Here is a 17,524-nt window from a genome sequence, read left to right on the forward strand (position 1 = left end):
TCTTTTTTTGAATAGGAATGTCTATAGTGATTATCCTCTGCCTGCTGCATATGTGTACCTTGAATATATGTGGGGCACATGTTTCTTTAGTTCATAGGTCTTCTAATTGTGAGGAACTGTATCCTAGAAACTGTATTTAAAGAACCATACCTGAGACAGCTGAATAACAGTTTGATTTAGATGCCAATATCCTGGATTTCAAGCTGAAGTTATAAAAGGATGAGACTTTTCCCCTTTCCTTTCCTTTTCCTTTTTCTTCAGTAGGGCATGAGTTTAGTTTACACATGAGAGGAATTTAATTTGTGGTCAGAGAGTGAACTGTGGTAGTTTAAAAACATGTCCCCCAAATTTTTGATGCTCCTCTGCTAAAAAGGTAGTTTCCTTTGTTCTAGAATGTGGGCTGTACTTAAGGGCTCTAGTGAATAGAATGTGACAGCAGTGACAGTGTTAGACTTCTGAAACTAAGTCATAAAAAGGATTATGTCTTCCTCCTTGCTTTGCTTTGAGAGAACTAGGTACCATGTCATGAGGACACTCAGGCAGTCCTATCGAGAAAGAGCTGAGTTCTCTTGCTAAAAGATAGAAAAGAACTGAGTCCTCCAGCCAACAACTGTGTGAATCTCAGGAAGCAGATCCTCCAGCCTCAGTCGAGCTTTCAGAAAACTACAGCCCAAACAACATCTTGACTGCAATCTCATGAGAGATTTCAAGCCAGAACCAACTAGTTCAGCCTCTGCCAGATTGCTGACCTTTAGGAACTATGTGAGATAGTATGTACTTATGTTGTAAACTGCTAAGTGATATGCTATGCAGCAATGGATAACTAACAAGTAAGCATTATCAATAAAAGTATGTTTGCAGAAAAAAAGTCGTCCATTTAATCCATAGGTAACTCATATTTAACCTTTTTGTAGTGTGTAATATTTGAAACTTTAAAGTTAGTAGGTCAAAGACTGGGTAAGATATCTGACCTCCAATATATTAGAGTGAAGCTGGCCTGGGTACAGACAATATACTGTATCTTTTAGTGTTTTGGTGAATATGTAACTTGTGTGCTTCCAAATATTTTCTCAGGTGCTTTGTGACTGTCCTTTGAATTTTACTATTTGTCTCTGCTTATCTCAAAACAGTGTTTAAGCTGATGATTGAAATGTTGCAAAAAATAGAAACTAGATTCATTCATTCATATATCTGAATGTAAGCTACATTATGGGAAAAACTGTTGGAAGAATTGGTAGAGACTTATCTCTCTTCTGTTTTCAAAAGCTGCATACCCAGGAGCTGTGATTTTTTTTTTTTTTGACACGTGGAGACTATGCAAAGTATTTCTGGATTATGTAGTTAAGTACATCTTAATCTGTAAAAGTAAAAAGAGCCAGAATCCATTAAGTATTTTCAAATATTTAGGACTTTAAATATTATTAAAAATCTTTAAAAAATTGACAGAAATACTTGAAAATGAAAAATGTCTGAATTTTTCCATAAAAGTGATATAATCACTTGTAAGTGAAACATCAGCAGTAAAACTGTTTCTTGATAACATTTAACAATTCGTTTGTTGTCTTTATCCTTAATAAGAAATTCAAACTAACAAATAAAGCAGCTGAACCTTGGTAAGTGTTTGTTACTATAGGTCGTGTTTTCACCAGTAATAATTAGCTTTTTAAAAATTAAAATGTCCACTAATATCCTCTCTTTCTTCCTCAGGGAATTGCTCCAAAGCTGGAATTTTCTACAACCTCAGTGATTACCGAATGTCTGATAAGTTCAAGGAAGTGCCACACTCAGGTTAAAATCATTTATTTAAAATATCTAATGGTTTAATTTATTTGTTTGTATTTATTGGGCATTTGGCAAGCATTATTCTTTTATTTTGGCTACAACTCTTTTCACATTTTTTTGATCAGTCTCTAGTTTAAGTAAAACAATTATCTTAGGTATTTAGCTGTTTGGTTACATGTTAATAAGTGTGGAAGTGAAAAACTTGGTGTACATGGTAGATGGTACTTTTTTTTTTTAATGGAAAGAAATTAGGCTGCCAGAAAGATGTTGGTTTCAAAAAGTTCCACAGAGAACTTGGTTGGAGGCTTCTATGAATCTTAAAGAAGTTAAAGTTCAAAGGATACATTTTTAGCGAATGGGACCAGAGGTTCTCAGGCTGGGATATAGGTGGTTAGTGGGTATAGCTTCTTGAGTGTCTCTAATTCCTTAAGGGACTGTTGCTTAGTTTGGTGGCTGTTCTAGTGCTGTCAGATCAAGAGAAGCTTCAATACTTCAGTCTAATAAGTACCTTCTGTGTTTGTAAAAACTGCCTTCAGTAAACTCAGATATCTGGATCTAATATTACATTCTGGTCTAACTTCCTACTGAGTCACTGGGACCATCTTGCTACCCTGACCACAGGTTATCTAATAATGTCTAGGCATCACTCATACATATGTGACTGCATTATGACCAGGTAACAGTGGCCAGCCTGTGATGATGAGCCAGTACTATATAAAGCCTAGAGGACCCAAACAGGGCAGAACTGGACCTATGGTGGAAAAAGTAGAATGTTAATTTCCTGCATTATCAGTTTCAGAGGGAATTTGCTCAGGGTGGTAACTTGACAAGCTAACAAAGGTAAAATATGATTGTAAGATTATCAAGGGGATCTTTCTTACTTTGTTTAGCAAGACATTTGGTATGTTAGAGTTTGGCCTAATTATTTATCTTTTAAATGCAAGCTGAAACACTGCTACTAGAGATCTAATGACACGTACTTGCCAAATGCAGAGCTGGGTTACTGACTTGTTTGGAGATATGCACTGTGCACATTTGTAAATTGTCAGAAATGCTTCCTCTGGATTCACAGAAGTTTCCTACCCACACTGCGGTATGCCTTTACTGGGTGGGTAGAAATTTCTTTTTTTGTCAGGAGTGTGGTATACACACAGAAGAGTACACACATTCTAAGTGTACAGCTTAGTGGAAGATTCCTTACTAAATGTAGAACTTTCACCCCACTAGTAGTTTCATTGGACTAGCATTTTCCTCTGTAAGCTTTTGGCTAACTTGCCATTTCAATGTTTGTCATTTGTTTTTTGTTGAACAGAGATGTGAGAGAATAGCCTTTGGTGTTATTAAGAAAATATTCTTGAGAATCAGACAGATTTGGGTTCAAGTTCCTCAAAAGACTGATTTAAAGATTAAATTAGAGAATATATGTGTCTGCACGTAGCATATAATTAATAAATTTTGTGGCTGTTACTGAGGTTATTCGTTTTTTAATTAAGATAATTGAGATATAGAAGACATAGATGAAATATAAGATGAAGACATTGTATGGTAGGCACAACAGAGTATACACTTTTACATTAAAATTCTGAATGGTAACAGCCAGAATTTTAATCTTATTTGATCTTATTTGAGAACATGCTAAATCCACTTTTTTCCCAAGTGAATATTAGTTACAATTAAAATTTTAATGGGTATAAAACAGCATTTTCAGGTTCAAATACAGTTTAAGAATTAGACAAACCATTTTCGGTTTTTAAGAGAGGAGTGATTGAAATAAACTCTTTAAAATCATTTAGGTTTATAAATATTTATAATGATCTTTATTCCTTTTGGCACATTATTTTCAAATTTTTTGTCACAATTGATGTTTTGCCACCAATTGAATGGACTGAAAAAAATAAATATATTATTGGGATTTTCTGAATATATCTAGTTTTCTATGTAGTCTCTTTTACCTACTGCAAAGTAGAATTTATTAGTAAATAGTTAAATATTACTAGTAACTTTATTAATATGTTTGATAATCTGTATCAGGTAGCTTTTGCTGTGTAACGAGCCACACTAACTTAGTAACTTAAAATAAGATGCTTCTCACAGTTGTGTGGATTGGCTGGGTGATTCTTTTGGTCTGGGCTGCCTAGGCTAGGGCTGAGTGGTCTAGGAGGGCTTCACTTGCATGTCTGGCAGCTGGCTGACTTCTTGGTGTGAGAGGGACTTTACATTCCTGGTGTTTGGCTTGATTTCAGCTGGGGTGATGGCCACAGACTCTCACCATCTAGCAGGCTAATTTCAGCTCATTCACATGTGGCGGGAAGGTTTTCTGGAGTAAAAGAAGACTAGCACTTTTCAAGTCTCCTTTTGTCACAAGTGCTGTTGTCCTCGTGGCTGATCTAGGGAGCCATTTTGTGTAAAACAGTATGAAACAGCTACTATTTTAAGTTTTATTGGGCATTAATAGGATGCATTAAGGATTGATTAGGTTAGAAGGTATGAATCTGTGGTAGATACAGCACCGTTTCTAACTTCCTCTAGTGGTATTCAGCATTCAAAAGCTGTAATCAAAAAAGAAGAAAGAGTTCCTTTCAGTTTGGTATAAGCAAGAGGTGGGTAAGAAGGAACTTTACAGCATTGCTGAAATAGGTGATGTTGGGTTCATCCAGGTCTAAAGGTAAGAGATCCTAAAAATGTATGAGGATCTGGGGGAAAGAGATCTAGGGGCTGAGGGAGACGAAGAGGACAAGTAACAGATTCAGTGAAAATAAAAGAAGTAGGTTGAGGAAAAGGTTTGGTCAGCAAGGGGTTTTCAGAGTTTAGGGTGCAATGGATCTGTATAATGATAAAATCTAAGATGAAGTAGAAAAAGACAGTTAAAGCTCAGAAATAGGAAGTCTAAGTTCTTGGAAAGATTCATTGCTTGAACATTTTATTAAACCTCAAAGGTTCTTTTCATGTGTTAATAATGCTGCTTCTGTGAGTCAGTGTGATGTCATAGAGATAGGTGAAGTGGGATGAAAAATTCTGAATTACTTGTTGAAGTCATTGAACAAGGTGGGAGAAGGTCCAGGAGCATAGCAAGAGCTAGAGAAGAAAGAAAAATGATGAAATAATCTGATGCTGCTGGTCTGTATGAAACTTGTGGACTTATTTTTCTAATCAGGAAACTTTGTTTCCTTGTTTTCCTATTTTCTTTCCTGTTTAAAAAAAAAAAGTAGTTTCCTACTTTAAAAAATATTTGACTCTTCTCCTATTTCACATTTGTATTTTATTTACTTAGAAATAGATACCTTTAGCAAGTAGGGAGGGGGATTGAGAAAGTAGAGAAGAGGGAAGGTAGGATTGGTGGTTTTTCTTGTTTATTTTTTTGCGGTACACGGGCCTCTCACTGTTGTGGCCTCTCCCGTTGTGGAGCACAGGCTCCGGATGCGCAGGCTCAGCGGCCATGGCTCACGGGCCCAGCTGCTCCGCGGCATGTGGGATCTTCCCGGACCGGGGCACGAACCCGTGTCCCCTGCATCGGCAGGCGGACTCTCAACCACTGCGCCACCAGGGAAGCCCGGTGGTTTTTTAATGTGATAAAGTTAGGAGGACGTTCAAAGATTCTCAACTGTCCATTTTCTCGAATATTGGAAAGCTTATAAATCTAGACAAAGCTTGAAGAGGTCTTAAATTATTTACTTGTAATCCAACTTTTTTAAGGCAGAGACTATTTGAATAAAGTATCCTAATAACACAAAATATATAGAAATATCATTTGTGTTTAAAATTTTAGAGTGTTAGCCAGTTTTACTAGAAGACAGAGTACTAGTCATTAAAGTTTGTAACGTGTCTTTTGTACATTTTTACTTTTATAAAAATACACAATTAAGATGTTATGGTTATCTGTCATTGAATTGTAAAGTTTTAGTTTGGAAGGATCTTAAAAATTCTAATCACCTTGTATAATCCAAATTATACATTTTATGAAAATATGTATAAAGCTTTTCTTCAGATTTTCACATTGTGCAAATGTATGTAATCATGATAGTATGAATGAAACGTATAGTTTTCCCCATAAAGATTTTATAATCAACTAATTAGACATGTGTGTTGCTAAGATTACTAAACAAATCCTCTTAAATTATATAGCCAATTATTTGAATACATAATTATAAATGATAAACCAATGTTTGCATTAGTTTTTTAGTATACTGAAAAATAATTGTTTTTACTTTTTTTCTTAGATTTTTCAAATGATTAAAAATTGGGCTTTAACTTTGTTAAAGTACTTGTTATACTTAAGAAGTGAGGTACAGTATATTTTATTAACTACTAGACAGAGTTATTTCGGAGAATATGGATTTGACTTCCCTCAGGATCTACATGGATAAGAGAGACTGATCTAGTTGGCTTTGATAGATTATATGTGCCTTAAATTACTTTTTAAGGTTTTTTCTACCTGTAGTTATATATATATGTATATGTATATGGTTTACCCAAGGGTCATAATATGTATAAAATATATCTCTCCTGACCAAATGAATTTTATTTTTTATGTTTAGGATAAATTTATTCACCATACGGCTCCAGTTGAAAAATCACATGGCAGACTGCAAACCAGAACATCAAGGTCACAAAAGAAAAACTCCAAATCACCTGAGAGAAATAAATATTGCATAAATGCAAAAAACTACGAACAGCCTACAATTTCTTCAAAATCACACTCTCCATCTCCTTACACAAAAAGACGCATGTGTGAGCTATCTGAAGACACTAGGCAGCGGCTGGCGCATTTAAATCTGGGGCCCTATGAATTCAAAAAAGAAACAGATAAACCTCCATTTGTGATTAGACATGTATGTGTTCTCTGAAACATTTCCATTTGAAACTGATCTAATCTGTTCTTCCACTAAAATATTATTCTCAAATTTCTTTCAACTTCTAGCTTATATTAATAATTTTCTTTCCTGAACTGTTAGCCTAGCAATCTAAAATGGAAAATTAACTTGATAAAAGAACATTCTTTTGCAGCCCTTAAACCGGACAGAGATCAAGCTCCATTATGAATGCTATGTTAAATCCTCTCAGTAGCCATTTGCTTTCCTCTCATACAGTGGACCGTGTAATAACTTTACAAATTGAACTGAGATGTAATTGACATTAGTTCTAAAATGGCAGAGTAGGGTATTAAAAGAAGACCAAGTTTTCTTTGTGGAAAGGAAGACACCCTCCTCCCCCAGCCTTTTAAAAAATTATAATGGAAAAGTAAGTTTCTCTTGAAATTATGTCCCTTGGATAAACCTTATATAATGGATCTTTGAAGTAAATCTTTATTTGATGGGAAGAGGAAGGCCTTTGAAAGAAAGAGTTAACTTCAAGGGTAACATAGTTTCTAATCTTTCTATATGAAGCCTGTTTTGGTATGGTTTGAGTTTAGAGCTTGTGTCCATATAGTCAAATAGACTCTGGCTAATTTTAAGGGTCTATAATCATAATATTTAATAAAAGTCTTTCTCAGAATCTTCATAATTTCTTTAATTTTTATCAAACTATATTACCTTAAAAGTATTTCTTTAAGAAAAGCTTGCAAATTAATAAAAATTGCTTTATATAATAATAAACTTGAAGATTTAAGTGCTTATAGAAGCAAAACAACTTTTTGAGATGTCTACGAAACACTTTCTGACTTTATCTCTAATGCATTTTTTTCCAAATTTTAAAACGTAAATATCAGTACGAACATGTAAACATGCTCCTGTGATGGTCGAATAGCTTTTTTAACATACGCCACCTAGAAGTTCAGATTTTCTTTGTGATACCTTTAAAAAAAAATTTAGCTGTGCCTTAAGCAATATTTCATTCCATTTTCATATTTTGACTATGAATCCTTTATTATTGTAGCCTAAGTAATAGATTTTTTATTGTAAAAAAAGAAAATTTATAATATAATGGACACTTTTAAATGATAATATTTTATTGAGATTATTGTGATTATACTTGTCTTATTCCTATAGAACTCGTTTATAGGTTCTGGTCACATTTTTTTGTTGTTTGAACAATATCCAGATGTGTTTACTTGCTTGTTTGACGACAGTTTCAGAATGCCTTTAATTCTGTTTGCTCATAATTGCAAATTAAATTGAAAAGAAAGGACATGCTAAATTCTAATCTGAAGAAATATTAGCATTTTAATTAAAATGCCTATGTACGAAGATAACCAGGAATATTTTGAGCGTTAGCCACATAAAAGTTGCTTAGGGAAATAACTGCTCTTAAAATGTTTATTATTATGTTCATGTCACTGTTCAAAATAGAATAATTTTAATAATGCTTGGTATAAATCTTCACATTTTTATTTAAATGATTTCCCTTTCAGCTTTCCATTGAACAGAAAGAAATACATACTTCTAAGCTTATAAAATTGCTTACGTTATTGTATAGGACTAGATTTTTTCCAGCTGTATAAATGTATGCCTCTCTCAGCCCCATAGGCATTCATGATTTTAAAAGCACTTAATAAAATTGGTAACCAAACAAAATTTTAATTTGATACATGAATATGCAAAATGTAATACATTTAAGAAAGACATTCTAGTTTTACAAACACTGTATAAAAAGTAATCTTAAAGAATAAGAAGCCATTTCAAGAATCTAACTAGTACTCTCCCAAACTGGCACAACCATCCTATAAGAGTTAAACTGCATTCTTTGCTTTTTTATTTATGCAGAATAGGATTTTTTCTACTGTGGTAAAATACTCATAACATAAAATTTACCATTTCAACCATTTTAAAGTGTATAATTCAGTGACATCAAGTATATTTATATTGTGGTTCAGCTGTCACCACTATCTAGTTCCAGAACTTTTTCATCACCCTAAGTGGAAACCCCATGCTCATTAAGCATTCACTCCCCATTTCTTTCCCCAGCCCCTGGCAACCACTGATCTGCTCACTATCTCTATGGACATACAGTGTTTGGCTTTTTGTGTCTTTTTTCATTTATCACAGTGTTTTCTAGTTTCATCCATGTTGTAGCATGTATCAGTACTTGATTCTTTTTATGACTGAATAATCCATTGTACATTTTGTTTATCCATTAATCTGTTGATGTACATTTGGGTTTTCAACTTTTAGTTATGTGAATAGTACTTCTGTGAACATTCATACACAAGTTTTCGTTTGAATACCTGTTTTAATTCCCAACTGCTTTAATACCCAGGAGTGGAATTGCTGGGCCATATGGTAATTCTATGTTTAACTTCTTGAGGAATTGCCAAACTTTCCCCCAGTGGTTCCTCCATTTTGTTTCCACCAGCAATGTGTGGTGGTTCCAATTTATCCACATTCTCACCACATTCTCATTTTGTTGTTTTATTTTTATTGTAGCCATCCTGAGGGGTGTGGAGTGGTATCTCATTATGGTTTTTTTGATTTGCATTTCCCTAATGACTAATGATGCTGAGCATCTTTTCACGTGCTTGTTGCCGTTTGCATATCTTCTTTGGAGAAATGTCTATTCAAGTCCTTTGCCCATTTTTAATTGAGTTGTTTGCCTTTTTGTTGAATTCAGTTGTAAATTTTCTGTTATATATTTAGGATTCTAGATCCTTATCAGTTACATGATATGCAAATATTTTTTCTCATTCTGTGGCTTGTCTTTTCACATTCCTTTTTTTAAAGTTAAATTTTAAAAAATTGTGGTAAAATATGCACAATATAAAACTTACTATTTTAACCATTTTAAGTGTACATTTTAAAGTGTACACATTAAGTACATTCACGTTGTATAATCATCACCACCGTCTATCTCCAGAACATTTTTCATCTTGCTAAACTGAAACTGTACCCGTTAAACAATAACTCCCCATTCCTCTTTCCCTTCAGCCCTGGCAACTACCATTCTACTTTTTGTCTCTATGAATTTGACTATTTTGGGTACCTCATATAAGTGCTACCTAATATATACAGTATTTGTCAGTTTGTGAATTGCTTGTTTCACTTAGCATAAAGTCATCAAGGTTAACTCATGTTACAGCATGTGTCAGAATTTTCTTCCTTATTATGGCTGCATAATCTTTTACATGTATATACCATATTTTGTTTATTCATTCGTCTGTTGATGGACACAGGTTGCTTCTACCTTTTGGCTGTTGTGAATAATACTGCTGTGAAAATAGTATAGAAATATCTATTCAGGGCCCTGGTTTCAGTTCTTTTGGGTATATACCCAGGAGTGGAATTGCTGGATTGTATGACAATCCTATTTTGAGTTTTTTGAGGCGCCACTATGCTGTTTTCCATAGTGGCTGCACCAATTTACATTCCTACCAAGAGTGCACAAGCGGTTCAATTTCTCCATATCCTTGTCAACACTTGTTACTTTCTGGTTTTTGATAAAGGCCATCCTGATGGGGGTAAACTAGAATTTTGATTTGTACTTCCTTTATGATTAGTGATGTTGATTGATTTTCCATGTGCTTATTGGTCATTTGTATATCTTTTGGAGAAATGTCTTCTTAAGTCCTTTGCTCAACTTTTAATTGAGTTTTTTAGATTGAGTTTTAGATGTTTCTTTATATATTCTGGATATTAATGCCTTTTCAGATAATGATTTGCAAATATTTTCTCCTACTACATGGGTTGCCTTTTTACTTGATATTGTCCTTTTATGTACAAAGTTTTTAATTTTGGTAAGTAGAGCTGTCTTTTTTGCACAGATTTATATCATTCTGACTTTTTTTTTTGTTAGAAAATATGGATAACTGTTAATATCTTTTATTACTATACTCAGAATGCTGACTCCTGAACACAGCCAAGTAAAGACACTAAATTCAAAATCTATATGCTAAGGAGATAAGGAGTAAATGGCTAAACTTGTTTCTTAAATGTGGCAAAGTAAGATTTCCCTGTTTTTAACTTTGTAATAGGAAGCAAACTAGGCAATAAAGTAATGGACATTACAACTATAAATCTGTTCATTTTAGAGTGGATTCAAAATATAATTAAACATTTCTGGAGTTTAACTTAAATTTTATTTAAAAACAAACAGCAAAATACTCGGCTAAGCTCTGATCTTGGAACATCCTTGAACTGTATAGGCAGTATCATGTTAACTTGATGATAATGTGATCTATGTACCTCAATTGATTTTCTGACTCCATGAGACTGAAAAAAATATTTAAGCTCCGTTTTACATTGAAATCTTCCTTATTCTAGGTTGATCCCCCAAGTCCCAGGGCTGATGCTTTATTTGGATCTTCTGGCAGAGACTGTGAAAGAAATGGATGGTCCAGGCTGCACAATGGTTAGCTACAAGTTGTCTCTCTTCATCTGTTTTAGTTCTCTTGGCTACATTCAAGTCTTTGTCTTGGCATCAATTAATAAAAACAGAATCTTGGCTGTATTGGAAAATATGGTATAATGCCACTTTTTACAACTTGTGGGACACCCATGTCGGTACTCTCTAAAAATAGTAGAATTTCTGTGCTGCTATAAACCATCCTCATCTTTGAGATTCAAAACACATATTAGCATATTAAAGGCTATGATACCTTTTAGTAAAAAACAAAACAAAACAAAACCTTTTGTTTTGCTCAACAATTTCTAAATTTATTTGACCATGAAACCTTTTCCTCTCCTTAACATATATTACTTAGTTTATGGAACAGGCTTTGGGAAACACCGTTGTAAAAAGAGTTCGGTTTTATAGGTTTTGGACATACATTTACACATATATTTGAATACTTTCTCTACCACTTATTTATAAACTGGGCATTCTTGAACAAATCACTTTACTCTGATAATCAGTTTATTGAAGAATGAAGATAACATGGTAAATATTACCATGTAAAATGCTCTAGCACTTAATAAGTATCAGCTGTCAAAATAATACTTATTTTTTATATTTCTGGAAAGATAATGTCCTTTAGGTTTAGTTTATAATATTTTTTTTTTCATTTTTAGGCCTGGTCCTGATGGTTAGATAAGTTGTTTCTTAAGTTCAATATGAAGATGATTTTTATGAAGAAGATTAAGTAGTATTTTATAATTAGAGATATGTAAGCGTTAATATCTGTAGACATTAGCTAGTCAGTTCACCAAGTATCCACCAGCAGCCTTTAAGTTAATTTACTGCACACGAAAAAAAAAGGCATAGAAAAGTGAGAGTGAAAAAATACAATCAACATGTAGTGAGCTCTGTCTCTTTTTGTTTCTAAATGCTAGTGTATAATCTGTTTTTAAAAATTGGGATATGAAACATTCTTATCTGAGAACATGAAGAGTTTTTGCACATTTATTTTGCTTTTTTAGCACTAACTGGGAGATAAATGGGGTGATCAATAAGTCTTTCATACTCAGAATAGCAGATTATATGAAATTAGGAACAGATGTTATACTCTTGGACTTCCCCCTCCAAGGGATGTTTCCCCTCTTGTACTAAATTTATAGACATAGAGTAAATAAGCTTTCAGAACCAGAAAATTGAAAATAGCTTCAATATAGACATTTCTTTGGAAGATGTTTGTAGAATGCACTTAAATGTCTGATTTCCCTTGACAATTATTATGTATTTGCCAGCAGAACTGTTATAGTTTCTAGTAACTTCTAATCAAAACAGTCAGCTGCCTGTGTAGAGGTACAATCAGAGAGGTCAATAATGAGGTGCTTTTTTTTCAATTTGACATAATTTCAGACTTACAGAAAGTTGAGATAGTACAAAGAATTCCCCTACACCTTTTACTCAGAGTCCACAAATATTAATATTTTCTTTTCCCTCTTCCTCTCTCTCTTTCTCCTCCCTGCCTCCTCCCTGTATGAGTGTCTGTGTATAAACTTTTCTTGACAAGGACATTGCCATGGGCTGATATGTGTCCCTCAAAGTTCATATGTTGAAACTCTAACCCCCCAGTGATGTTATCTAGAGACGGGTCATTACCTTTGGGAGGTAATTAGGTGTAGATGAGTTTATGGAGTGGGGTCCTCATGATGGGATTAGTGCCCTTATAAGAAGAGACACCAGAAGTCTTGCTTTCTCTCTCTCTCATGTAAGGACACAGCCAAAAGGCAGCCATCCTCAAGCCAGAATGAGAGCTCTCACTGGAACCTGGCTGTGCTGGCACCCACATCTCAGACTTCCAGCCTCTAAAACTATGAGAAATAAATGTCTGTGGTTTAAGCCACCTAGTCTATGGTAGATGACAGCCTGAGGAAACTAATACAGTTGTTTTCTTAATGCGATGCAAGTATCAAAACAGGAAATTAATGATATAATGTTAACTAAGCTATAAACCTAAGTCATATTTTGCCACTTGTTCTAGTAATATCTTTATAGCAAAAGAAATTCCACAACATACATAAGGTTCAGTTGCCATGTCTCTTTCTTTAGTTTTCTTTAATATGGGTCAGTTTCTTAGTTTTTCTTTGTGTTTAATGATGTGATAATTTTGAAGAACAAAGGCCAGTTTTTTAATAGATCTCCCTCAATTTGGGTTTGTTTGATTTTTTTTTTCCTCATGATTAGATTTATTCATTTTCCCCCAGAATACAACAGAAGTGATGTATTACTCTCAGTGCATCATGTCAGGATGTATGTGATGTTGCTTTGTTACTGGTGATGTTAATTTGCTCACTTGATTAAGATGGTGTCTGCTCGGTTTCTCCAGCATGAAGGTGCTATTTTCTTCCTTCCCTTTGTAATTATGGGAAGATTGAGACTATGTAATTCTCTTTGACTTCGACCCCTTTAGCATACATTGATGATTCTTGCCCGAAACAATTTATTACAGTGATGTTTACCAAATATTTTTTTAAGTTCCATTTTTCTTTATACATTTATTATTTGCCTTTTACTATAAAGAGTTTTCCCTTCTCATTTCTCTAATTTTAATGCCCCTGTTCTTTGGACTACTTTTTTTTTTTTTTTTCTGGTTGGCAGTTGAGCAATTGTGCTTTGGGTTCTTATCAGCTATTTAAATACATATGTGAATTTCTTATGATAGACTATCTTACACATAGTGAATTTTCACTTATGACTATCTTTAATGAAAATTCTTCTTGAACATTTTCTTACCAAAGTATCTTGCCTAATAATTCTTAAGTTCCTATAGGTTACCATTTTCACCAACATTGATTTATTTAGTCCTCATAGTATTGTGAAGATGGATGTAGCTATATTTGATCAGGAAGAGTGACAGAGGCTTAGAGAGGTTACGTGATATGTTGGAGAGCTACAGAATAGCCGTGTACAGTGTAGAACCCAGGTCTTCTAACCCCAACTTCCTTTCTTTTCCACCACTCTCCTACCACTTTTCCTACTTTCATTTAGGTGTATTTTTTTAAATAAAATTTTCAAATCTTCTCTGTCTGGAATTTCCTTGATATATAATTCTGATTGTAATTTGTGCAGTCTTTTTGAAGAAACTCAGTATCTCTTACACCTCAAGAATGTATGGAAGCTTTATCCAATCATTTGTGCATTTTAAAGAGGAAATCAAGAGCAACATCTTGGCCTTTTTCAATTTTGCTTAGGATTTAGGAAAGATACTAGACTCTGTCTCCCCCTTGGAGGAAATGTCTCTTATTCTCTTCATTTGAAGATTCTGTTGTGAGTTTCAATTCTACACAAGACTGTAATCTTTTATGAGCTTCCACTAGTCCCTTTGTTAGATGGTTATTATTTTTATGTCAAATAAATTGGAAATAACATCCCAAATCCTAATAGGTCATATCTTGAGTAGACAGCAATAAATGGTAATATTTTATTCTTTTCTGAATAAAATGCATGTAGTCATCATGTATATACTTATCAGCAAAATATCTCATTTGTTTGTGTGCCTCCTTGTTTTACAGAGTGTCATTTTTAGGAACTCCTTTTTTAGTTTCTTTAATTCTCTATTATTTATAAAACATTTTTAACAGCCTTATTGAGGTATAATTTATATATCATAAAATTCACTTGTTATAAGTTTACAATTAAATAATTTTTAATAAATTTGCACAGTTGTGAAATCACTAATATCTATTTTTAGAATAAAAGGGGAGAGAGAGCATGAGTGAATGAGTGAGCACACCAGAGCTCAAGTGCAAGATCTGACTGTCTCTTCTTATAAGGGCACTCTTTCCATTATGAAGCCCCACCCTCATGACCTCATCTAACCATAATTACCACCTAAGGGTCTCATTTCCAAATACCATCACTTTGAGAGGTAGGGCTTCAACATATGAATTTTGGGAGGACACAAATATTCAGTTTGTAACACTGATTTCATGAGATTATTGGAGAATCAAATAATAACTAATATTGTGTTTTCTGCTAGTCACTATTCTAAATGCTTAATATTTCATTGATTAATTACTCATAGTAACCTCAAGAATTTTAGATGCTATTATTTATCCTCATTTTACAGATGAAGAAATCTGAGATTTAAGGAAGTAGTGTAAGTTGTTCAAGGTCGTGCATGCACGTGCGTGCGTGCACGCGTGCACACACACACACACACACACACACACACAATCTAAATTAGCTCTTTTTCTTCATACTTTTCTTAAGTGTGACCCATTCATTAAGGCCCAGCTCAACTTTTTCCTCCTTTAGGAAGTTTTTCCTCATGGCCTTCAACTTTGAGAGATCTATCTCTGATATGACTTTTTAATAGCATTAATTGCCTATACCATTCTGATTTAGCCTGTTCTTTTATGCTGCTGTTATTCAATTTCGTATAACTTAACTAAAGTAAATTATAAGCACTTCCTGACCATGGGCTGTGACTTTTATCTCCTCTATCTCCTGCATTTAGAATATAGTTAAGTACCTAATTGTTGGTAAAGGTGATTAAATGTGAACATTAGGAAACGTCAGATCAAAGTAATAGCTTAATTTATAAAAGTGAAAGAAAATTATATAAATTTGTCTGAATTAGGATGTTTATAAATGGTTTGTGGAGAGCAGAAGACATTCCTGTGTTTTAATATATTGATATTTTGAATATTACATTAGCTACCAAAAAGAATATATATTATGTATAGAAACTATTACCTTAATTTTCAAAGTTAGCATGTTTGGAGAATTAGACTCAGTGTGTCCTTATCATTCTTTTATTTCTTCTGCTACTTGTGGCCACGTTGTACATTAGACTTTACAGAAGAGGAGTTAGGTTGGGAGTTAGTTTTATTTTGAATTTTGAAAAGGAGTTGAAGTAAGTTGGACCTTACTGAATTAAATGGTGAAGTTGACCTTGTGTGAAAGACATTAAGGTTTCAGCTGCCCTCTATAATGGCTCAGGACACTTGGAGAACAAGCATCTTGTGCTATAAATGAAAGCTAATTGACTAAATATAGACTATCCTGGGTCTCTATCCGTATAGCATTTTTTTTTCTGTACAAGGTGGTTTGGGAAGGTAAAATATAGACTGTTAGAATGTTTTTGACTGGAATGTATTAGCAAAGAAGTAGAATTGCAAATTATGGTTCTGATTTTCTTATCTATCAATATAACAGAGATTATAATACTTAAAACTTGACTCCTTCAAGTAATGAGTAAAACCCCAAATCTGCATCTACAATGTAGTGGTCTTTGGCTTAGGGAGAGATTGGGAATAGCTTTATAGTCCACTGTTGTAGATGCTATGCTAGGTACCTTATAATTTAATCATCACTGTAACTCTCTGAGGTAAGGTAAGCATTGTCTTCATACTCTTAAAATGAGGAATGAAAAACAGATTAATTGTATAACTGGACCAAACTAACATGTATGATAAGTAGTGGAAGTTGAACCTGGCCTTGTTTGACTTAGTATTCAATAGTAATGATGTTGATAATGCTGTTAGTAATAATAGTTAACATTTATTGTATTGCCTTACATGTAATATCTAATGTAATCTTTAAAACAATATTACGAAAGAGGTACATTAGACCAGTGGTCCCCAACCTTTTTGGCATCAGGGACTGGTTTCGTGGAAGACAGTTTTTCCACTGTGGGGGTGGTGGTGGGGTGGGGAAGGGGGATGGTTCAGGCAGTAATGGGGAGCAGTAGGGAGTGGCAGATGAAGCTTTGCTCACTCACCCGCTGCTCGCCCCTCCTGCTGTGCGGCCTGGTTCCTGTGGTCTGGGGCTTGGGGACCCCTGCATTAGAAAAGTGAGGAATCTGAGACTTAGAAAGATTAGATAATGTGCCCAGGGCCATATTGGAAGTGCTGGAGCCTGAACTGTAATGCACATCTATTTGTCAGCAAGATCTGTACACTACAGGACAGTTTGCTCCCGCCCTCTAAAGCTGGTCCTGTTTCCATTACGCTTACTTAATTCAAGCATGGACTCCAAGATTAGGAACACATGTAGTTTGGCAGTATCTGTCAAATCTATATATTCAAATTATATTTCATCATAAACTGGTTTGTCAACTAAAAATTATCTATTTCATGTAGACAAATTGGTTTATCAACTAAAAATTAATCTGGCCTGTATCAGATATCTCCTACTCTAATGAAACTATGATTTGAAATCACTTAATTGCTGAAGAACTGATACAGATTTTAAGTTGTTGCTTATCATCTTTGTAACATTATTGAAGGATTTTTAAGATATTTCTGAAAACTGCTGTATGAAGTATAATCGTAGAAACAGAGTGATTGTAGGAAAAATCAAAGATGAAAACAAATTTCTTCTTTTTGATAGGAAATATTTATAGTTTCTTTTGTACATCCTTTTTTAGATCATTCTCATCTTCGCTGCTACCGACCCAAGGATTATAAGGTATGTAGTATAAATT

At 34.0% G+C, this 17,524-nt stretch overlaps 1 protein-coding gene across 3 annotated transcripts in view; it reads left to right on the forward strand.

Moving 5' to 3' along the window:
- SPATA6 (spermatogenesis associated 6) overlaps positions 1-17,524 on the forward strand; it is a 153,349-nt gene that overhangs the window by 60,367 nt on the left and 75,458 nt on the right. For all 3 annotated transcript variants that reach the window (XM_019937843.3, XM_019937844.3, XM_073789996.1), the window contains exons 6-9: positions 1,708-1,788; positions 6,318-6,611; positions 10,974-11,061; positions 17,468-17,508. In XM_019937843.3, the coding sequence (XP_019793402.1) occupies positions 1,708-1,788; positions 6,318-6,611; positions 10,974-11,061; positions 17,468-17,508 (504 nt within the window). The remainder of the gene's footprint in view (positions 1-1,707; positions 1,789-6,317; positions 6,612-10,973; positions 11,062-17,467; positions 17,509-17,524) is intronic.

Source organism: Tursiops truncatus, chromosome 1 (assembly GCF_011762595.2).
Source record: "Tursiops truncatus isolate mTurTru1 chromosome 1, mTurTru1.mat.Y, whole genome shotgun sequence".
NCBI lineage: Eukaryota > Metazoa > Chordata > Mammalia > Artiodactyla > Delphinidae > Tursiops > Tursiops truncatus.